The 23244-nt window shown below is 43.1% G+C and overlaps 3 protein-coding genes and 1 long non-coding RNA gene across 7 annotated transcripts in view; 3 read left to right on the top strand and 1 right to left on the bottom strand.

Moving 5' to 3' along the window:
• Positions 1–27: 27 nt before the first annotated feature.
• On the top strand, positions 28–6539 carry LOC118378118 (myeloid-associated differentiation marker-like protein 2). Its single transcript, XM_052519618.1, has one exon. The coding sequence runs from the start codon at positions 1234–1236 to the stop codon at positions 2155–2157; it is 924 nt and encodes a 307-aa protein (XP_052375578.1). The 5' UTR covers positions 28–1233; the 3' UTR covers positions 2158–6539.
• A 1032-nt stretch (positions 6540–7571) lies between these two features.
• Positions 7572–16105, top strand: pycr1a (pyrroline-5-carboxylate reductase 1a). The gene is made up of 8 exons (XM_052519616.1): positions 7572–7737; positions 7963–8048; positions 9027–9097; positions 9351–9530; positions 11478–11699; positions 12292–12384; positions 13615–13778; positions 14578–16105. The coding sequence occupies exons 2-8, from the start codon at positions 7982–7984 to the stop codon at positions 14741–14743; spliced, it is 963 nt and encodes a 320-aa protein (XP_052375576.1). The 5' UTR covers positions 7572–7737; positions 7963–7981; the 3' UTR covers positions 14744–16105.
• Positions 12459–13608, bottom strand: LOC127930157 (uncharacterized). 3 transcript variants are annotated; one of them, XR_008137065.1, is made up of 4 exons: positions 13346–13608; positions 13207–13296; positions 13069–13176; positions 12459–13032 (listed from the first exon to the last, which is right to left on the bottom strand). It is a non-coding gene; the product is annotated as an uncharacterized LOC127930157 (long non-coding RNA). The 3 variants fall into 3 exon arrangements; XR_008137067.1 differs by lacking the exon at positions 13207–13296 and having other exon boundaries at positions 13069–13122; positions 13328–13608; XR_008137066.1 differs by lacking the exon at positions 13069–13176 and having other exon boundaries at positions 12459–13050.
• Positions 16106–20992: 4887 nt separating the features above from the next.
• Positions 20993–23244, top strand: part of LOC118376476 (transcription factor MafG-like) — a 41586-nt gene continuing 39334 nt past the window's right edge. Inside the window, exon 1 of one of the 2 annotated variants that reach the window (XM_052519619.1) lies at positions 20993–21153. The gene's annotated coding sequence lies outside the window, so the exon portion shown is untranslated. Of the gene's footprint in view, positions 21154–21327; positions 21801–23244 lie in introns of those variants that run through there. The other variant, XM_052519620.1, reaches the window with a different exon arrangement.

The following is a 23244-nucleotide window of genomic DNA, read 5'->3' as shown; positions in this document are numbered from 1 at the left end:
ACACATCAGGAGAGAGGGTGAGAGGCAGTGGGAGAGACAGAAAGAGGGAGGGAGGGAGAGAGAGAAATAGCGTGTGAGAGAGAGACAGAGAAGAAGAGAGGGAGAAAGACGGACACGAGACAGAGATCAGACAGTGAGGGGGACTTTTCCAGGGAGCTTAGGTCCTGGCAGTGGAAGGATTACAAGGACAGAGCTGATCAGTATTGGACCTTGACAAGCCTAGTACAGCTGCCCGCATGGGACACAGGACTACAACCAGAACAACAACCTAACCCCCCCGTTCTATAATGGGTTATTATCGGAGCACTCCCCCATGTTCATGTAACTGTACTGCGTTTGAATGAGCCTGTTGATGGATTGTTGGGCTCTGGATCTCTGGAGTGACGTGTTGGGAGCTTGTTGCGCTTCCATAACCTGAAGGAGAAGTGAATGACAAGACCCTTTGTGACTGAGTTGGACTTTTCAGTTAAAACACAAGGGTAATGTTATATCTGGCCACCGTCAATCTCGATCTGTGACTTTATCTCGATATGTGATTATTGATACAAGCATCTGTAAGAAACTAGACAGATCACTTGGGTCAACATTAAATTGTTACCGTTAGAGAAGCAAAGAAGTTACAAGATTTGATGTTATTTGACAATCCAAAATTGCTAAACTGTTGACAGTGAAGATGAAATCAGCACTGCTCAAGGCTCTGACTGCGTTGTAAGTTGAACACCATTGTGGCCGACTGTAACCTGATCTCCAACACACTGCAGTAATTACAAGGTGCATGCAGGGAAACATAAAGAGAGATTTGTAATTAGACCTGTCTATAAAAAGAGCCAGGCAAAGGGCGAGGTCCCCACACAGAGAGAAAGGGGGAGAGTCAGGCCAAGGACACCCAACTTGAAGGGAGGGAGGGGGGCTGTCTGGAGGCATAGGAAGGAGGCTGCCTGGGGGCAAAGGAAGGAGGCTGTCTGGAGGCATAGGAAGGAGGCTGCTTGGGGGCAAAGGAAAGAGGCTGCCTGGGGGCAAAGGAAGGAGGCTGTCTGGAGGCATAGGAAGGAGGCTGCTTGGGGGCAAAGGAAAGAGGGTGCCTGGGGGCATTTTTGATTGCAAGTGACACCCAGACCCCCAAGGCGGGGGCAACGACACCTAACCTGAAGGGAAGGAGGCTGCCTGGCGTCACCATTGGGAAGAAGATACACCCAGACAGCTTTTGGCAATTAGGGGACAGGAGGTGTGACCATGGACCCCCAAGGCGGACACTACCTGAACAAGGCGGCAGTGCTGTCTCCTCTAGGAGTGGCCCGTATGCTCCAGCTCCTCCTGGGCTGCACCATCATAGCCCTGGTGGCTCACAGCGCCGGATACAACCACGCCTATGGTATCTACTGCATGTTTGTGTGGTGCTTCTGCTTCGCCATGACCCTGCTGGTGTTCACCATGGATGTGACACGCCTCCCCTGCTGCATGCCCATTTCCTGGGACAACCTCACTGTGGCGTTCGCCATGCTCGCCACACTCATGTATGTCGCCGCCTCCGTCGTCTACCCCGTCTACTTCCTGCGCTCTCAGTGCTCCAAGTCGGACGGGGGCTGCGAGGTGCGCAACTACCGCATCGCTGTCACCGTGTGCTCCAGTTTCTGCTGCTTCGCCTACGCGGCTGAGGTGTTCCTAACCCGGGCCAAACCCGGCCATGTGGTGGGCTACATGGCCACTATGTCAGGCCTGCTCAAGGTGGTCCAAGCCTTCGTGGCCTGCATTATATTCGGGGCTCTGGCCAACGGCAGCGAGTACAACCGCCACATCCCCACTCATTACTGCGTGGTGGTCTACAGCCTGTGCTTCTCCATCACCGTGGTCGTGATCGCTGTGACCGTGTCGGGAAAAGCCTCGGCTCTGCCCCTGCGTTTCCCCTTCGACCGCTTCGTGATCATCTACACGTTCCTGGCGACGCTGCTGTACCTGAGCGCCGCCCTGGTGTGGCCCATCTTTAGCTTCGACAGGAAGTATGGCACGCCGGGTCGCCCCGACGGCTGTCCCTGGGAGAACTGTCCCTGGGACAGCAAGCTGGTGGTGGCGGTGTTCACCCATGTCAACATGGTGCTGTACTTCAGCGACCTAATCTACTCCCAGAGGATCCGCTTTGTCTCCCACTCTGCTGCCTGAGGACCCCTCCACCCTCTTCACTCCACTCTGCTGCCTGAGGACCCCTCCACCCTCCACTCTGCTGCCTGAGGACCCCTCCACCCTCCTCACTCCACTCTGCTGCCTGAGGACCCCTCCACCCTCCTCACTCCACTCCGCTACTTGATGACCCCTCCACCCTCCACTCTGCTGCCTGAGGACCCCTCCACCCTCCTCACTCCACTCCGCTACTTGAGGACCCCTCCACCCTCCACTCTGCTGCCTGAGGACCCCTCCACCCTCCTCACTCCACTCCGCTACTTGAGGACCCCTCCACCCTCCACTCTGCTGCCTGAGGACCCCTCCACCCTCCTCACTCCACTCTGCTGCCTGAGGACCCCTCCACCCTCCTCACTCCACTCCGCTACTTGAGGACCCCTCCACCCTCCACTCTGCTGCCTGAGGACCCCTCCACCCTCCTCACTCCACTCTGCTGCCTGAGGACCCCTCCACCCTCCAGTCTGCTGCCTGAGGACCCCTCCACCCTCCTCACTCCACTCTGCTGCCTGAGGACCCCTCCACCCTCCTCACTCCACTCTGCTGCCTGAGGACCCCTCCACCCTCCTCACCCCACTCCGCTACTTGAGGACCCCTCCACCCTCCACTCTGCTGCCTGAGGACCCCTCCACCCTCCTCACTCAACTCTGCTACTTGAGGACCCCTCCACCCTCCACTCTGCTGCCTGAGGACCCCTCCACCCTCCTCACTCCACGCTGATGCCTGAGGACCCCTCCTCACTCCTGGGGACCCCTCTATCCTCCTCAGTCCTGGGGACCCCTCTACCCTCCTCACTCCTGGGGTGAATCTCAAAAGTTTTTCCTCCGATTCCTCATTGGACACGGCGTACGAGGTAAGGAAGGAGAGCATTGGAGAAGAGAAGAGGAGATACAATATTTGAATGGACTTCTGCCTCGCTCTGACGTTGTGAGGAGGCGTGGAGAGGGGATACGAGGAACAGAGGGTATAGACTTTTGAGTTGCACCCCTGGCCCTCAGAGACAGACAGAGACCACACTGGAAATGACACACCGCATCTCCACTCAAGTGCCTCTGAATGCCCCATGCCTACTACAGATTACATATCGCCTCAATGATGTTATGGCTTTGTGCCTTGATGTGTCTTTCTTAACATCAGTGTTGTCTTTCTTAACATCAGTGTTGTGTCATTCTTAACATCAGTGTTGTCTTTCTTAACATCAGTGTTGTGTCATTCTTAACATCAGTGTTGTGTCATTCTTAACATCAGTGTTGTCTTTCTTAACATCAGTGTTGTGTCATTCTTAACATCAGTGTTGTGTCATTCTTAACATCAGTGTTGTGTCATTCTTAGCATCAGTGTTGTGTCTTTAGCATCAGTGCTGTCTTTCTTAACATCAGTGTTGTCTTTCTTAACATCAGTGTTGTCATTCTTAACATCAGTGTTGTCATTCTTAACATCAGTGTTGTCTTTCTTAACATCAGTGTTGTGTCATTCTTAACATCAGTGTTGTGTCATTCTTAACATCAGTGTTGTGTCTTTAGCATCAGTGTTGTGTCTTTAGCATCAGTGCTGTCTTTCTTAACATCAGTGTTGTCTTTCTTAACATCAGTGTTGTCATTCTTAACATCAGTGTTGTCTTTCTTAACATCAGTGTTGTGTCATTCTTAACATCAGTGTTGTGTCATTCTTAACATCAGTGTTGTCTTTCTTAACATCAGTGTTGTCTTTCTTAACATCAGTGTTGTCTTTCTTAACATCAGTGTTGTGTCATTCTTAACATCAGTGTTGTGTCTTTAGCATCAGTGTTGTGTCTTTAGCATCAGTGCTGTCTTTCTTAACATCAGTGCTGTCTTTCTTAACATCAGTGTTGTCTTTCTTAACATCAGTGCTGTCTTTCTTAACATCAGTGTTGTCTTTCTTAACATCAGTGCTGTCTTTCTTAACATCAGTGTTGTCTTTCTTAACATCAGTGTTGTCTTTCTTAACATCAGTGCTGTCTTTCTTAACATCAGTGTTGTCTTTCTTAACATCAGTGTTGTCTTTCTTAACATCAGTGCTGTCTTTCTTAACATCAGTGTTGTGTCTTTCTTAACATCAGTGCTGTGCCTTTCTTAACATCAGTGTTACATCTTTCTTAACATCAGTGTGTCATGCCCTGACCTTAGAGAGACGTTTTATTTGGTTAGGTCAGGGTGTGATGTGGGGTGGGCATTCTATTTTTTGTTTTCGATGTTTCTTTATTTCTATGTTTTAGCCGCGTATGGTTCTCAATCAGGGACAGCTTTCTATCGTTGTCTCTGATTGGGAATCATACTTAGGTAGCCCTTCTTCCCTCCTTTCAGTGTGGGTAGTTAACTTTGTTTGTGGCACTTAGCCCTGTAAGCTTCACGGTTGTGTCTTTAGTTTGTTGTTTTGTTAGCGGCATTTTAAAATAAAAGGAAAATGTACGCTTATCACGCTGCAATTTGGTCCACTTCGTTTGACGGCAGTGACACAGTGTTATGTCTTTCTTAACATCAGTATTGTGTCTTAACATCAGTGTTGTCTTTCTGAACATCAGTGCTGTGTCTTTCTGAACATCGGTGCTGTGTCTTTCTGAACATCAGTGCTGTGTCTTTCTGAACATCGGTGCTGTGTCTTTCTGAACATCGGTGCTGTGTCTTTCTGAACATCAGTGTTGTGTCTTTCTGAACATCAGTACTGTGTCTTTCTGAACATCGGTGCTGTGTCTTTCTGAACATCAGTGCTGTGTCTTTCTGAACATCAGTGCTGTGTCTTTCTGAACATCAGTGTTGTGTCTTTCTGAACATCGGTGCTGTGTCTTTCTGAACATCAGTGTTGTGCCTTTCTGAACATCGGTGCTGTGCCTTTCTGAACATCAGTGCTGTGTCTTTCTGAACATCAGTGCTGTGTCTTTCTGAACATCAGTGCTGTGTCTTTCTGAACATCGGTGCTGTGTCTTTCTGAACATCAGTGTTGTGCCTTTCTGAACATCAGTGCTGTGTCTTTCTGAACATCAGTGCTGTGTCTTTCTGAACATCAGTGTTGTGTCTTTCTGAACATCAGTGCTGTGTCTTTCTGAACATCAGTGCTGTGTCTTTCTGAACATCAGTGTTGTGCCTTTCTGAACATCAGTGTTGTGTCTTTCTGAACATCAGTGCTGTGTCTTTCTGAACATCAGTGCTGTGTCTTTCTGAACATCAGTGTTGTGTCTTTCTGAACATCAGTGCTGTGTCTTTCTGAACATCGGTGCTGTGTCTTTCTGAACATCAGTGCTGTGTCTTTCTGAACATCAGTGTTACGTCTTAACATTAGGGTTATGTCTTAACATCAGTGTTGTGTCTTAACATCAGTGTTGTGTCTTAACATCAGTGTTATGTCTTAACATCAGTGTTGTGTCTTAACATCAGTGTTATGTCTTAACATCAGTGTTGTGTCTTAACATCAGTGTTGTGTCTTAACATCAGTGTTGTGTCTTAACATCAGTGTTGTGTCTTAACATCAGTGTTGTGTCTTAACATCAGTGTTATGTCTTAACATCAGTGTTGTGTCTTAACATCAGTGTTGTGTCTTAACATCAGTGTTGTGTCTTAACATCAGTGTTGTGTCTTAACATCAGTGTTATGTCTTAACATCAGTGTTGTGTCTTAACATCAGTGTATTCCTTAACATTATTATCAGTAGTATCAGTATTATAATCTCTAAGAGAAACCTGAGACAAGGGCCAGCACTGTTGTAGGCACTCTGTCTAATGGTGCAGTACATTGGTTTAATTCAGAGCTTTGAACGTGTTGGGTGACATTTTCGTAGTGCAAAAGCGATGTGCTAAATGAGAAAGAACTCTGTAAACCTCTTAGTCTGGCAGTGTGATTTAAACTGAAACTTTTCCTCTACAATCTGTGTTATAAAGAAGCTATTATTTATAAGGTTTAGTAAACCGAGCAATCAATAAAATGTAGTCGCCTTCTAATAATGCACATTGCTGAAAAACATTTTCAAGATTCATGGTCATTTCTGTCCTTTGCTTTTGTTCTATGAACATGTCGGCCATTATGTATCGAAGGACGTCGTAAATCATCACTGGGTTGTTTTCATGTCTTGAAATAGTCTGTTTAATTTATTGTGTTTCAAGAAACTTTTATCTTAACTAAGATGTTTTTTTTAAATAATGACAATAATATATAAAAAATGTAATGTGTTGTGTGTTGAATTGGCTGTCCATCATTGAGTACTTTTGGTGTTTATACTAACACCCAACTGCATGTTTCAACTTCAGCTCCTCTTGTTTTAGTCCAAGTTCAGTCAGTGTGTAGATTCATTATGAGCTGAATGTTCAGTGTATCAACTGTCTATACGAAATTGGTAATATATAGTATCAAATCAAATCTAATTTTATTTGTCACCTACACATGGTTAGCAGATGTTAATGCGAGTGTAGCGAAATGCTTGTATGTGTGAGTGTGTGTGTGTGTGTGTTGTGTGTGTGTGTGTGTGTGTGTGTGTGCGTGTGTGTGTAAGGGGGGGGGGTTATGGAATTGACTGCATAGGTACAGCTACCACTATTTGATATGTGATGTCTGCACTGCAAAACATCCCTGAACACTGTATTCTAATGACAACCATGCGATGTACTCAATGATTTAAACCGATAGAAAAGTTCTGAAACTTGTGAACATTCAAAATGTCATTAAAATGAACAGATTGTTTAGTCTGTGCACCTGTTCATCTCTCTCCCCTTGTCTCCACCTTCGCGAACAGTGGGCTGCAGACTAGCTGGTAATAGGCATAAACATTACTGATGCATCTAGTCAATCAGATATATTAGGTTTTGTTTCTGACACAAAATGCTGCTCTGTCAGGGGATCTGTGATCTTACAATTGTATAGCATTATAGCCTGTGATGTATGGACTGGTTTACTGGACTAAAATGCCCTTTATTAAATGAAGAATGGATTAGGATTAATGGGGGCCAAGAAACCATAATGGCCCTGTTCAAACTGTTCTGTCCTCACCTGTCCTCAACTGACACCCAAAACAATGATGGTACTAGTCTACCGTTTAAATGGTGAAAACACCATCTCAACATTATATTTCCCTAATGTATGAGTGAATTATAATAGGCCTCTCTGCCTTTTAGGATTAGTGTCCTGAAATAGAGAGGCAAATACCTTGATAGTATATTTTATCACTAACACGTCGATGTGTTAAGGCAGTAAATAAAAGGACGGCGCTTTTATACTTAGGTAATGAATGCTCTTCCGGATTCAGCCACTAGAAGGGCATGATCTGGAACGTAACCTAGAGGTTTCTTCTCCACGCCCACTGTACTTGCAAGGCTGATGCAACTGGCTGTAGACAGCTTACAGAACCCACCCATAACAGTACAATAAATGAATGCTGCCACCGTCATTGGTTAGACGTTTAGCGACTCTCTCAGTCTATTGGTCACTTCGCATGTCATTATCATAGTCGGTTTTTGTTGTGGAAATCATGTTAACGCTGTTACAACTGTAACTCTGTTGAACTATATGTTTGGCGGCGACATTGGAAAAGGAAACCATTTATACATTCGTCGCAACACCCGTAAGTTTGATTCGTCTGTCAAATATTTAGGCTACTTCGTTGCAGGAAGCAGTCGCCATTGCTTCAACTGTGTCATAACGGCATGTATTGTGATTCCATTTGTTATCAGGAAGTAACTACTGTTTACTGTAAATGATACATATTCTTTGTTGTTTACACAGGGCGGGTGTAATTGCGTATACATTTATGTCTCTTGATATTACCAGTGTCCTTTTTTCTTCACAGCAACAACAGAAACTTCAGAATGAGTGTGGGGTTCATCGGAGCGGGTCAGTTGGCCCATGCCTTGGTGAAGGGATTCAGCGCTGCAGGTAACCATCTAAGCATTGTTTTTAATAGCTGGCAGATCCGACCCGCTTGTTTACAGCTGCACTAGGGTCGGACAGCATTCATGTGTATATTAAGACACTGCAGAGCTGGAGCGAGATATGGCTCGGAAAACATACCTCAATCCAGAAACACGTTTTTACTCTGAGTGTTCCAATTATCCCAACTCTTACACAGAGAAGATTGAACGACTGCTCGTTGTTAGCAGTCATTCAATCTTCTCTTTATAACAGGACAATTTGGAGTACAGCACATTTCTCATCCTTGAATTGAGGTACTATCTCAAGCTGGCTCCACCATGTCTTAATATACACAGGAATGCTGTCTGACCCTATTGCGGCTGTAAGCAAGCAGGTCATATCTGCTGACTATGCTTTGAGGAGCATGAGCCATTTCATATTGTCAAATATGAAGGTTCTGTGTTAACCACTTCAGTGCCCTGCTGAAAAAACAGCATAGAACAGCACAAATGTTTAGCTGGTCTGATGCTGGTTAAGCTAGTCTAGCTGGTTATGCTTGTTTACTAGCATGGTCTGGAGATGGTTTTACTGGTGACCAGCCTTCGCTGTGTTTCAGACACATACCAGCTTATGCTGGTGACTAAGCTGGTCCAGCATGGTCTTGGTCAAGCTGGCCTGACCACGCCGATCCAAGCTTATTATAGTATTTTTTTTTATATTAATTTTAATTTTTATTTTTATTAGGTACATTTTTATTTGAAGTTCAGTTTGTTCGTTTTCAGTCCTGATTTGCTAGTTTTTATTTTTGTTTTATTTGTATACAAATATTTCGTTTTTAGATTATACCAGTGTCCGAAACGCAGCCAAGGCTGGCCACCAGTGTCCGAAACGCAGCCAAGGCTGGCCACCAGTGTCCGAAACGCAGCCAAGGCTGGCCACCAGTGTCCGAAACGCAGCAACCAGGGTTTCCCAGTTGATTTTTCCCCTCTCCCATCCCTGCAGGTATCATTGCCACACAGAGGATCACTGCCAGCTCCCCAGACACAGATCTTCCCACAGTGTCTGGACTGCGGGTGAGTAGAATGGATCAGTCATTGGGGTGCGCTGGATGTTTGTGGGAATAGGTTTCCTCAGTTACAGCATATCTATTACCATCTCGCATCGGCTGCACTCAAATGAAATCCCACACACACAAGCGAGATACAGAGAGAAAGAAAGACAGGGCGAGAAAAAGGCACATAATACATTTGTTCATTTAAATTATATTTAAGAAATGCTATCATACTGAGGGGTAACGATCAACACTGTCTGTGCTCTTCTACACAGAGAATGGGTGTCAATCTCACAACCAGCAACAAGGAGGTGGTGAACAAGAGTGACGTTCTGTTTCTGGCTGTCAAACCACACATCATCCCCTTCGTGTTGGATGAGATCGGACCGGACATTGAGGACCGCCACCTCATTGTGTCCTGTGCAGCTGGTGTCACCATCAGCTCCATTGAGAAGGTCAGTTTGGAGTCCAGTGGAAGTTGACTTTAGCTAGAGCTTTCTCTCTCTACTGATTTACAGATCTTTAGACATGTTTTGCAACAGAAAACGGAAGATTGACAAAAATACAAAATCAAGATAGATTCAAACTGTGAAATCCAATTAAAGTTGACTTTATCTAGTGCTTTGTCTCTCGCTTTCTCTCTCCTCAGTACTGAACTACGGATCTGGGTCGTGTTCATTAGAGCACAGAACAGAACGTTTTGCAACAGAACTGAAATGTATATTTCTTATTGAACTTCTTACGATTGGTGCCTATTGAACAAGCCCCTGATATGATTGGATAGGTGAAAGCATTCTGGTGGAATCCTGCTTTGAAATAACTTGTTCCATCCTGTCAGATCAATGATGCTACAGCCCTCTGTTATAGCCTAACCTGAGGCTTCCAGTAAATTGCATTTCCTTGATTCCTCGTGTTCTCTCTCATCGTCCTCAAAACCCATTGGATGAGGTCAGAAGTCCCTCTCCTCTCTCTGGGAGAATCTCAATTGAAGGAGGTGAGAGGACGCAAGAAATCAATGAAATGCCATTGAGACTACCGTGCTCTGGTCTCACATAGCCCTAGGACATAGCAACTTCCGGCTGCTACAACATGAATCGCCCTTCCATTCTGTTCCCACTGAAAATACCTCAGCCCTCTGTCCTGATACTGGGAAAGCTGCCACACACTGCAATCTGATGAACAGTCATGCGCTCTCACAAGACACTGACAAATAGAGAATCAGGATAGATTCATACTGTGATATTTGAGAGAACCAGACCACAAAACAGCAAAATCAAGCTTTTTGTAATGCCGGAAACGTCTTGGTTTAAAACGTTGCACAATAAAACTGGGGAAGCGTTCAACTGGTTGTGGATATCTTATCTTTCTATATTGTCTTTTACTTTTGTACGCTGCACCTGCAAGTTACTGGATGTGCCGAATACACTACTTCTAAACTAAAATCTACCTTCGATACTGTAGTTCCGTAGCTCAGTGGTATTTGTCGTTAACTTAACCCTTGTCGTAGTGACATTTACATGACATTTTAGTCCGTTAGCAGACACTCTTATCCAGAGCAGTTTCCAGTCAGTGTGCGAGTGGTATGTTCAAAACAACCGTAAGCTGTAATTCTGCAGTAGTAAGTTGACATTGAAAAGGTAAAAGAGGAGACTAGACTTCTAGGATCTGGTGGAAGTAAATGTTTTAATACAGAGCTTTGTGTTACAAGTGGTCATGTGAAAAAGGCCAATAGCAAGGTGGCTGAAAAGGCATGGCTCAAAGGCAAATGATTCTTCTGAGTGTCAGCATTATATAGTCATTCTGAATGCTGTATACATGTGCATGCATCATTACAGACTTTGGTTGATATGAACCTGATCCAACTTTCATTTGAACATGGTAACAGTGAGACATCTGCTACTTTCGGTACATAGAGAGAGTTTCAGCAGTTTGAGACTGTTCAAGGTTGGATTGTCACGAGATGAGGCCTCTGAGAATTCTGTGTCCTGTGTAATCTGGGGCACAGAGAATGATGGAAAACACTTGCCTACTTTTAGAGCATGTTGAAGTTGTGAGTCATTAGGCAGGTTATTTCTGATATGATTGTAAGCAAAGATGAGTAAGGATATACACTACATGTCCAAATGTATGTGGGCACCTGCTTGTCGAACATCTCGTTCCAAAATCACCAGTTGTGTTTCGGAGGACGCTTGGCTCTCGACCTTCGCCTCTCCCGAGCCCGTACGGGAGTTGTAGCGATGAGACAAGACAGTAACTACTAACAAGTGGATACCACGAAATTGGGGAGAAAAAGTGGGTAAAAAAAGGACGTTTCACTGCAGAGACCGTTTTCATGAAGTGTTCCCTCATGTTTCTATCAAGTAAGCTTAACTTCAGTGTTATTCTCCCCCTGCCCTTTGCAGAAGCTGCTCCAGTACCGCCCGTTCCCCAAGGTGATGCGATGCATGACCAACACCCCGGTGGTGGTTCGGGAGGGAGCCACGGTCTACGCCACGGGTACCCACGCCGAGCTAGAGGACGGGAGGCTGCTGGAGCAGCTGATGGCCAGTGTGGGCTACTGCACGGAGGTGGAGGAGGACCTGATCGATGCCGTCACCGGACTCAGTGGCAGTGGACCTGCCTATGTGAGTGGTTATGTTATTCTAGTTTCTATTTTACATTTACTATCAAAAAAGCTCTGAAGGCCAAGAGGCCGACATGCTTTAATAAACTGTGATTAAAAGGGATACAGTACGAGTAGGAGTAGTGTGCAGGTTTCTCCTTTCTTTTAAGATACCACATTATACCCACGCACCTGCAACAAGATAACTCTGATGTGCTTTTGTTGAATTGTGCGTTGCATGTCTGCCACTGTAACTGAGGTGGTTCAGTAAACCCCGCTTGTGGGATGACTAACCTCTCCTGACACCAGAAGACTAGCTCCCCAAGCTAATGCCTAGGTTAGCCCAGTGGGCTACAACCATACCTTTGGGTTGTAAAGCTATTTTAGCTCATTATTTTCATGATCGACCATGCAAGTAATTGGTTATAAGAACTGTACCTTGCCTAGCTCCTAGGAGAATACCTACTATGCCCGCTTAAACTACTGGCTGGCTAGTCATTTCTGTTAAATCTTTTCTCTATTGTATAATCTCTAGAGCCCATTTTGAACTGTGTTTTTATACATGTGATGAGTGTGCATATGATAAGTGTGTGTTCGTCTTTGTCTCCCTATAGGCATTTACAGCTGTGGAAGCGCTTGCTGACGGGGGGGTGAAAATGGGTCTGCCCAGGAGACTGGCTATACGGCTTGGAGCACAGGCCCTGCTGGTGAGAACATCATCTACATCCATTCTCTATGAACATCTAGTCCTGAATTAGTCTTGGTACCAGTCTCTGTAACATTACACTCCTTGTACACATTGTCATTTGCCAAAGAGACTGGTCTTTCTTCAAATATGAACATCCTGTCATTAATGAGCTTGAGGAGATGAGAGGATTTGATCCTGATTCGATAACTCCCACAGCTATCTTTGGCAAATGACACCGAGTACAACGAGGGGAATGTAAATGCTGAACAGAGACTAACAATCAGGCAAGCCCTGAATATAATCTCAGTCAGAAATCTCTTTTGAGGACTGCTTGTGAATGTTTTCTTTTTTTATTATACATCAGATTTTGATCTGGAAACATCTTGACAGAAATCTATTGCATCTGAGAAAAAATGTGGAGAGTTCTTCTCTTGAGTTTGACATCATATAACCATGAGCCTTGCAAATGTTTGCTTGACTGTAGAGTGTACCGTATTGAAGCAACCTTGGTATACCTAGCAACCTCGGTATACCTAGCAACCTCGGTATACCTAGCAACCTCGGTATACCTAGCAACCTTGGTATACCTAGCAACCTTGGTATACCTAGCAACCTTGGTATACCTAGCAACCTCGGTATACCTAGCAACCTTGGTATACCTAGCAACCTTGGTATACCTAGCAACCTCGGTATACCTAGCAACCTCGGTATACCTAGCAACCTCGGTATACCTAGCAACCTCGGTATACCTAGCAACCTCGGTATACCTAGCAACCTTGGTATACCTAGCAACCTTGGTATACCTAGCAACCTACCTAGCAACCTCGGTATACCTAGCAACCTTGGTATACCTAGCAACCTTGGTATACCTAGCAACCTTGGTATACCTAGCAACCTTGGTATACCTAGCAACCTTGGTATACCTAGCAACCTCGGTATAGCAACCCGGTGTACCTAGCAACCTCGGTGTACCTAGCAACCTTGGTATACCTAGCAACCTTGGTATACCTAGCAACCTTGGTATACCTAGCAACCTTGGTATACCTAGCAACCTTGGTATACCTAGCAACCTTGGTATACCTAGCAACCTTGGTGTACCTAGCAACCTCGTCAATGGGTTTGGATCTCTCAGTGTAACAGTTAAGATGTGTTACTGTCGCTCACAGGGACCCGGGTTCCAGTTCCCCGGTCGAGGCTACGCCCAAATTCACCACAGTATGTTCATGTCTCTATTTTGTCTTTCCCGTAGGGAGCAGCCAAAATGCTGTTGGACTCGGAGCAGCACCCTGGCCAGCTGAAGGACAACGTTTGCTCCCCAGGGGGCGCGACCATTCACGCCCTGCACGTCATGGAGAGTGGGGGCTTCCGCGCCCTGCTCATCAACGCTGTGGAGGCCTCCTGCATTAGGACCAGGTAGGCTGGGCACCACTTTACAGACGGACAGTTTCCTGGACTAAAAAGCACTTCCAAATGGGAAAATCTCCATAGAAAATGCTTTTTAGTCAAGGACTAGGCTAAGTCTGTGTCCTGGAAATCAAACCGGAATGTGCAGATAGAAATCTGCGTGGTAGAGTAGACATGATCCCCTGTCGTAAAGAATAAAGAACTATGTCAAGTCTGTGTTACATTTCTATCTGCAACATTCAATATGTTGGATCTTTGTGGATAAGCCCTGGCTGGTGGTATGGTGAGGCCAGTAGGTCTCTGGACATAGCATTTAACAAAATGTGGCTTTTCGATATAACCACATTAGACTGATGTAGCACTATGTCAGCTAGGCTATGGGTCGGGTTTCCCGAACCCAGATTCAACCAACCTACAAGCACTTTTATTTTTAGATTATCCATTGAGTGTGCTTTTAGTCCAGGACTGGTCTAAATCTGGGTTCAGGGAACCAGACATATGTTTTGTGTAAAAATAATAATCATTTGAATGTTTGTGTTTAATGTCTGTATCATAGTGCTCTGTTGTATGGCTGGATGCTATAGTTTAGACAGCAGAGGGTGCTAGATGCATATGTCTGAACTTTTTGTAACTAACAGATAGTAGACACACTCCATGAGCAAAGCCCCATCTCTTTTAAATTATGTGGCTCAAACGGGATTGTCAGTGTGTGAATATTTGACTTGAGGTCACTTGGGATAACAGCCTCTGCTAAGAGTAACAGGTAATGTACATTTATTTATTTTCTTTCTTTGTTTCTTTCCATCAGGGAGCTCCAGTTCTTGGCTGACCAGGAGAAGATCTCTCCTGCGGCCATCAAGAAGACTACGCTGGACAAGGTTCTGCAGCAGCCAGGGGTGGGAACAGGGGTGGGCGTCCGGACGGGATCTGGGATCAGCCTGTTCAACAGCAGCAACCCCAGGCATAAGAAGTAATTGAACTGAGTGGCTCTGATCACAGAACAGGGGTGAATTCATTAGTGCATTGCAGACCATATCAAAACATTTTGCAACAAAAACAAGTTTCTTAGCGGACAAGTTCAGGTAGTTCCTCCCTGTTTCGGTCTTTTTGCTTCCTAGTGATTCGCCCCAGGAAGAGACCCTCAAAAGAATGAAACGCCGCTGAACATATTATCTCAACCCTAAAACATTTGTTATGGTTATAGCATGCCAGCTGAGAGGAGGGGCATAAATGACAGCTTCATAAATGTGATGATAAACTTAAAGCAGCAATAGAGGATGTAGGGTGAAGGGACACTTTTCCTGCTCTCCTTCCATGTTCACTGACTAGAAACATCTGGACAGGTAAAAGCAAGTTCCTAATAGATATTATGGCTTCCACCTGTCCAGTGTTGTCATATCAGTGCAGATGAAGGAGAAAAGCGGTAGGAGGTGACTGGGGGAAGAAGACTAACATAGACAGTTAAGATGGACCAACATGGTGATGAGCAACAGGTCACAATTCCTTTACATTTTAGCCATTTAGCAGATGCTCTTATCCAGAGCGACTTACAGGTGCAATTATGGTCAAGTGCCTTGCTCAAGGGCACGTGAACAGATTTTTCACCTAGTCGGCTCTGGACTCGAACCAGGTATCTATCGGTTACTGTTGGAACGTACTTAACCTCTAGGTTACCTGCCGCCCACTCCCTTTCAGTAGAAACACAGCGACAGATGTGGAGTTGGATGTCTTATGTGCTTAGCTATCTATAGCTTCTGTTTCATAGACTGTGTGTCTATATGTTCCGTTAGACAGATTGTTAGGTCATACATTATGTACAGTCTTACTGGAACTATTTTGGTCTGTTGCTAAACAGCAAAGGTCCCTGTTTTCTATTGTTGTTTATCTCTTCATTTTCTGGCTATTTTCTTTGCTTGATTGAGAGATGATATTACAGCTTTAGTATGTTAATCATTTTAGCCTGACTGAGGGAGTTGTAGAAGGAGCAACACTGTTTAGACACACTTGGAAACCACAACAAAATGGGAAATATATTTAACTGTTCTTTATCCAGATTTGTCTTCTTTAAAATAGACTTGTTCAGGATGGTAGGAGTCATTAATGTTACAAAAGTTACACACATATAGATATCTATCTATACTGAACAAAAATATAAACGGAACATGCAACAATTTCAACGATTTTATCGTTACAGTTCATATGAGGAAATCATTCAATTAAAATCGATTTATTAGGCCCTAATCTATGGACTTTAAATGACTGGGAATACAGATATGCATCTGTTTGACAAAGATGCCTTAATAAAAATGGGCCTCACAATGGGCCTCAGGATCTCATGGTATTTTTGTTTGTTCAAATTGCCGATAAAATGCAAATGTGTTTGTTGTTCGTAGTTTATGCCTACCCATACCATAACCAGGGTCGCCACCATGGGGCACTGTTCACAATGATGACATCAGCTAGCCACTCGCCCACATGACGCCATACACATGGTCTGCAGTTGTGAGGCAGGTTGGATGTACTGCCAAATTCTCTAAAACGACAGTAGAGAAATGAACATTAAATTCTCTGGCAACAGCTCTGGTGCAGATTCCTGCAGTCAGCATACCAATTTGCAGCTCTCTCAAACTGGCATTGTGTTATGTGACAACTACATGGCCTTTTGTCCCCAGCACAAGGTACACCTGTATAACGATCATGCTGTTTAATCAGCTTCTTGATATGTCACACCTGTCAGGTGGAGGGATTATCTTGGCAAAGGAGAAATGCCCACTAACAGTGATGTAAACACATTTTTGCACAACGTTTGAGAGAAATAAGCATTTTTGTGCATATGGAGCATTTCTGTGATTTTATTTTTTCAGTTCATGGAACACTTTACATGCTGCTTTTATATTTCTGTTCAGTGTAGATGAATCTCCTTTGCAAGATAGACTTGCTACACACAAACACATCTCCTTTGTGTGCGAGACTTGTTCAAGATGGTAGCAATCATTGTTACACATACACAGTAGGTAGACTACAGTATTTTACATAAGACATTTTACGTTCAGCCCTTTCACATATTTGACTGGCATATCACTGTTTACAAGGTGGAAGTGGGACTATTAGGCCAATACAAAGTGAAATACATGAATATGCTGAACGTGTAAGAGTTTATATATTTTGTTCACAAAATATGTAAAGTCTAGCTAGATCTGTTTTATTAAACTTTATTTCCAAAACTTTCATGATTAATTAAATTATTTAAACTATTTTTCTGTAGCCTGTATGCATATATGGGTGATTTTGCAAATACTGGCCTTTTTGTGTCTCAGGGTTAGATTAAGATAAAATGTTAATTTAAATTATTTTTTTTCACATTGAGACTATAACCTAAACTTTTTCTTTCAGCTTTCAATATTATTTTTTATTTTATAAAGCATTTCATGTCTGGAATTCATTGTTTTGCACTGTTTTTGTCCTGTCTCACACCCAGGCTTTTGACATTCTACTATGCATTACACTTACAAAGTCTTGATAATTAGAAAATATTTAATGCACCTGTTTAAAAAAAGAGTTAAATGAATGGAAACTATATACAGTGCCTTCGGAAAGTATTCTGACCCCTTTTTCCACATTATGTTCCACATTTTGTTACGTTACAGCCTTCTATAATGGATTTTTTAAATTTATTATCATAGCAATCTACACACAATACCCCACAATGATAAAGCGAAAAACAGTTTTTAGACATTTTTGCAAATAAATAAAATACAGAAATACCTTATTTATGTAGGTATTCAGACCCTTTGCTATGAGACTTGAAATTGAGCTCAGGTGCATCCTGTTTCCATTGATTATCCTTGAGACGGTCCTACAACTTGATTGGAGTCCACCTGTGGTCAATTCAATTGATTGGACATGATTTGGAAAGGTACACACGTGTGTCTATATCCCACAGTTGACAGTGCAAGTCAGAGCAAAAACCAAGCCGTGAGGTTGAAGGAATTGTCTGTCGAGTGCTGAGACAGATGTGTTGAGGCACAGATCTGGGGAAGGGTACCAAAACAATTCTGCATCATTGACGGTCCCCAAGAATACAGTAGCCTCCATCATTCTTAAAAGGAAAAGGTTTGGAACCACCAAGACTCTTTCTAGTGCTGGCTGCCCGGCCAAACTGAGCAATCTGGGAAAAGGGCCTTGGTCAGGGAGGTGGCCAAGAACCCGATTGGTCACTGACAGAGCTCTAAAGTTCCTCTGTGGAGATGGTAGAACCTTCCAGAAGGACAACCATCTCTGCAGCCACTCTTCAGTAAAAGGCACATGACAACCCGCTTGGAGTTTGCCAAAAGGCACCTAAAGACTCCCAGACCATGAGAAACAAGATTCTCTGGTCTGATGAAACCAAGATTTAACTCTTTGGCCTGAGGGCCAAGTGTCACATCTGGAGGAAACCTGGCACCATCCCTACGGCGAAGCATGGTGGTGACAGCATCATGCTGCGGGGATTCGGGAATTTCAGCAACACCTGTTGCTAAAAGGTATATAAAATTGAACACAGCCATGCAATCTCCATAGACAAACATTGGCAGTGGAATGGCCCGTACTGAGGAGCTCAGTGACCTTCAACTTAGCACTGTCATAGGGTGCCACATTTTCCAACAAGTCAGTTTGTCAAATTTCTACCCTGCTAGAGCTGCCCCGGTCAACTGTACGTGCTGTTATTATTAAGTGGAAATGTCTAGGAGCAACAATGGCTTAGCCATGAAGAGGCACACACGCTCACAGAATGGGATCTCCGAGTGCTGAAGCATGTAGCAATCATAAGATCACCATTTGAAATGCCAAGTGTTGGCTGGAGTGGTGTAAAGCTCACTGCCATTGGACTCTGGAGCAGTGGAAATGCGTTATCTGGAGAGATAAATCATGCTTCACTATTTGACAGTCCGATGAAAGAAATCTTCCCCAATGTAGAGTGCCAACTGTGAAGTTTGGTGGAGGAGGAATAATGGTCTGGGGCTGTTTTTGGACTAGGCCCCTTAGTTCCAGTAAAGGGAAATCTTAGCGCTACAGCGTACAATGACATTCTAGACAATTCTGTGCTTCCAACTTTGTGGCAACATTTTTAGTGAAGGCCCTTTCCTGTAGCAGCATGACAATGCCCCCCAAAAAAGAGAGGTCCATACAGAAATGGTTTGTTGAGATCAGTGTGTAAGAACTTGACTGGTCTGCACAGAGCCCTGACCTCAACCCCACCGAACACCTTTGGGATGATTTGGAACGAATGGTCTGTTCTGTATCTTCAATCAAATTAAACAACACTGTGATATTCAAATGTTTAATGGTATTTTAAATCAGTTTTATATGAAATGTAATTTCCACCACACTGTCATTTAAAAATATATATATTTAGCCTTTATTTATTACCACAACGCTAAGTCATTACCATCACTGTACATATTTTTGAGGCAAAGGTGTATTAAATTACAATTGATATTGTTGATTTTCCCATATGTGAACCTTATATGATTATTTGAGGAATTATCTTAAGAACAATGTGAAGATTGATGTGGTAGATACATGTTTCTGAGTATCATCAAGACATACATGGACATTGACAAATGATGCATACATATAATTAAGAACTTCCAAATAGTAAAAAAATAAATGTAATTAATGTGAAAGGTTATATTTACAGTTGAAGTCTGAAGTTTATATACACTAAGGTTGGAGTCATTAAAACATGTTTTTCAACCACTCCACAAATTTCAAAAACTATAGTTTTGGCAAGTCTGTTAGGACATCTACTTTGTGCATGACACAAGTAATTTTTCCAACAATTGTTTACAGACAGATTATTTAATTTATAATTCACTGTTTCACAATTCCAATGGGTCAGAGGTTTACAGTTGACTGTGCCTTTAAACAGCTTGGAAAATTCCAGAAAATTATGTCATAGCTTTAGAAGCTTCTGACAGGCTGATTTGAGTAAATTGGAGGTGTACCTGTGGATGTATTTAAAGGTCTACCTTCAAACTTAGTGCCTCTTTACTTGACATCATGGGAAAATCATAAAAAAGTCAGCCAAGACCTCAGAAAAAAAATTGAGACCTCCACAAGTCTGGTTCATCCTTGGGAGCAATTTCCAAACACTTGAAGGTATCACATTAATTTGTACAAACAATAGTACGCAAGTATAAACACCATGGAACCACGCAGCCGTCATACCACTCAGGAAGGAGACACGTTCTGTCTCCTAGAGATGAATGTTCTTTGGTACGAAGGGTGCAAATAAATCCCAGAACAACAGCAAAAGACCCTGTGAAGATGCTGGAGGAAACAGGTACAAAAGTATCTATATTCACAGTAAAATGAGTCCTATAACGACATAACCTGAAAGGCCGCTCAGCAAGGAAGAAGCCACGGCTCCAAAACCGCCATAAAAAAAGCCAGACTACGGTTTGCAACTGCACATGGGGACAAAGATCGTACTTTTTGGAGAAATGTCCTCTGGTCTGATGAAACAAAAATAGAACTCTTTGGCCATAATGACCATCATTATGTTTGGAGGATAAAGGGGGAGGCTTGCAAGCCGAAAAACCCCATCCCAACCGTGAAGCACGGAGCGTGAGTGACCCACTGGGAATGTGATGAAAGAAATAAAAGCTGAGATAAATCATTCTCTCTACTATTCTGACATGTCACATGCTTAAAATAAAGTGGTGATTCTAACCGACCTAAGACAGGGAATTTTTACTATGATTAAATGTCAGGAATTGTGAAAAACTGAGTTTAAATGTATTTGGCTAAGGTGTATGTGAACTTCCGACTTCAACTGTATTATGGCACAATTTTGGTCATTTCCTTTACAACTAAAATAGCACATTTTATGACGTTGTAACTCAGGTATTTGGGGAAACCGATACAAATCTTTATATTCTTAAATAGTATGGTCTCAGCCACTATTAGATCTTGTTTGCGGACATAGTAAAGAAAACAATTCAGATACATTAAAAGTCGTTTCAATAAGTTTTATTTTCAAAAACATTTAACATCCAAAAGTGTCCATATTTGTAAAATCAACCATATTGCGTTACAACAAGCTCTTTTTTATTTTTATTTTTTTTACAGATGCGTTGCAACATCATGCAAGAGATTGCACACATGAAAATATGATTTTTAGTGTCCTTCTGTTGATACTTCATGAATGAACCCACGTGACCAAACATGACGTCTGGCTCCGCGATACAAGGGAATGTAGAGAAAGGAATCAACAAGGAGAGACGAGCGGGATTTAAAACGCATGCTTGTCTGGCAGTCACAATTGTCGTAGCTACGTTCAAGTTGACCTTTTTATTGCACAATAGAGGACGTTAAGAACTATATAAAAACATCAAGTTTGGTGAGTTGAAAAGCGAAACGTGTTGTTATGCTGAGTGTGCGTGCATGCCATTACCTCCGATATGCTGAGCTTTGCTTGCTCAATGCGTGTCTTCTATGCTGTAGCCAGCCAGCCAGCCTGTAAAGTAATTTCTCAGGTTTCCAGCAGCTGGCTGAGCTCAGCGCACTATCAAGTAATTTATTATAGTATACGTCTCAACTCTTGTTAGCCTCTGTGTGTGAATGACGACATGGTTTGTAATTAGATGAACATATTACATTATAATATTTTTTTTTAAATAAAGAAAAGCGTATATTGTAATTTCTAACTAGCTGAGTATGGGGATTCCCTTGCTTGTTCAGCAGGCGGGAGTCTGTAGGCTACTACACAGATACTGGTATTTAGTCACGCGCAAGCAGTGGTGTAGTGTAGTAGTGACAGCTTGAGGGTTGTCGAGAAAAAAAAGTGTAACCAGATATAGGTGGCCTCTGCTAAATGGATATCCTGCAATCCAACTGATTATTTAGCTTCTTGTAGTTTGCCTAGTCATGCACATACTGTAACTAAGTCTGGAGCTGCTCAAACCTGCTGCTTCATATCTGTGCGAGCGTGCCTTGCAGAGCTGAGGGAAGCGCGAGCGGAAGCAACGGTTGTCGGAGCGCGATCAGGTTGGTGGCTTCATTTGTGACATAAATCAGCACGATAAAACAAGGGCTCGACAGTATTTTGTGATACAATGTATATATGTGCACAGCTTGGTGATTTGATAGATGCAAGTTTGCATTGCTCAACATTCGATTGCTTGGCATTTCCAATCGTGTTCGATGGCGGTAGAGGTTAGCAAACTGGTTCACCTGCCGAAGTCATTTAGCCAGTGGTTACGTTGTCACCACCCGCGACGTCTTATCAAGCCTCCGCTGTCAATGTTCAGTGTTTACACACCAGGATAGCTAACCTTACACATTGTACGTTTCGTTTGATGTTCGTAGATAAATGCCATCTAGGAATTTTGATCACGTTGCTGAATCATCACAATTATGTATTTGTACGTGTGAGAAGGAAACCACCCGAAACATGGCCCCACCAGCGGACAAAGGTCTGGGCGGATAAGGATGGATGATATTTATCAGCGAGCCGTCTGTCGTTATCCTAGAGATTATGTGTAGTGAAATGGTCAAGTGTTGATTTGCAGTCCTCTTGTTGCTCGTGGAATGATGGGGATGAGCATAAATCATTCAATTCGCCTTGTTCTCTGTCTGCAATGCATTCTGATGAGGAGAAATGGATCAGCTTTCTATATTGCAAGGTTCTCTTTAGGATCCATCAGCAAGCACTCAAGTGTGCTATCATACAATTCTAAAATCTAGTATTTTAAGAATACTATTTAAAAAAGTAATTTAATAGGATTTCTTTGCTATATCCTGTATCTATTATATTGACCAAACTGTATTTCATACATAATGAAACCACACTGTTTTCAACCCGTTTTGCTATTCGCCATGTCAAGTAATGTTAAACTGGGTCACATTTCGATTAAACCCGCCGTTCTCTAGTGAATGCCTTTTGTTTCAGAAAATATAATCCAGCACTGTCAATCACTGCTGTATTGGTTTTTATGTTGCTTGAATAATGTTAGCCAATATGCTTTGGACATGGGATGTACATGGGATGATTTGGTGGCATATAGGCTAATCTAATACTTATGTCCTTATTTTAGGTAATGGTGGTTAATTTGTGTTACATGTAGCTGTTTTTTGATTGGTTGCCAGCAACTCTTAATGGTGCACTTTGAATAGCTTTTACTATAAGTGCCATGGTACTATTTTAGTGGTGGGCAGTGACAATATGCTTTTGCCTTTTTTGTTGCTCAGAGGTTGAGTTACCTACTTACTTCTCAGTAGGGCTGGGCGGTTTGGCCTAAAAATCATCTATTTTTTTATTATTTTTTCAAACTTGTGGACAAATCACATCCATATCGATAAAATTCTCTAAGCTTTGTTTTACAATTTAAAGGCCAAACACACAGCATTTTAAAGCAGTCAGAAATAATCAAGTAAACGTAGGGCTTGTGAAATTATACCTAGGCAAACTATAAGCGTTCCACCATCATAA

The sequence above is a fragment of the Oncorhynchus keta genome, chromosome 5 (genome assembly GCF_023373465.1).
Source record: "Oncorhynchus keta strain PuntledgeMale-10-30-2019 chromosome 5, Oket_V2, whole genome shotgun sequence".
Classification (NCBI taxonomy): Eukaryota; Metazoa; Chordata; class Actinopteri; order Salmoniformes; family Salmonidae; genus Oncorhynchus; species Oncorhynchus keta.
Note: the sequence above shows the minus strand (reverse complement) of the source record. Positions and strands in the feature narration are given on the sequence as shown.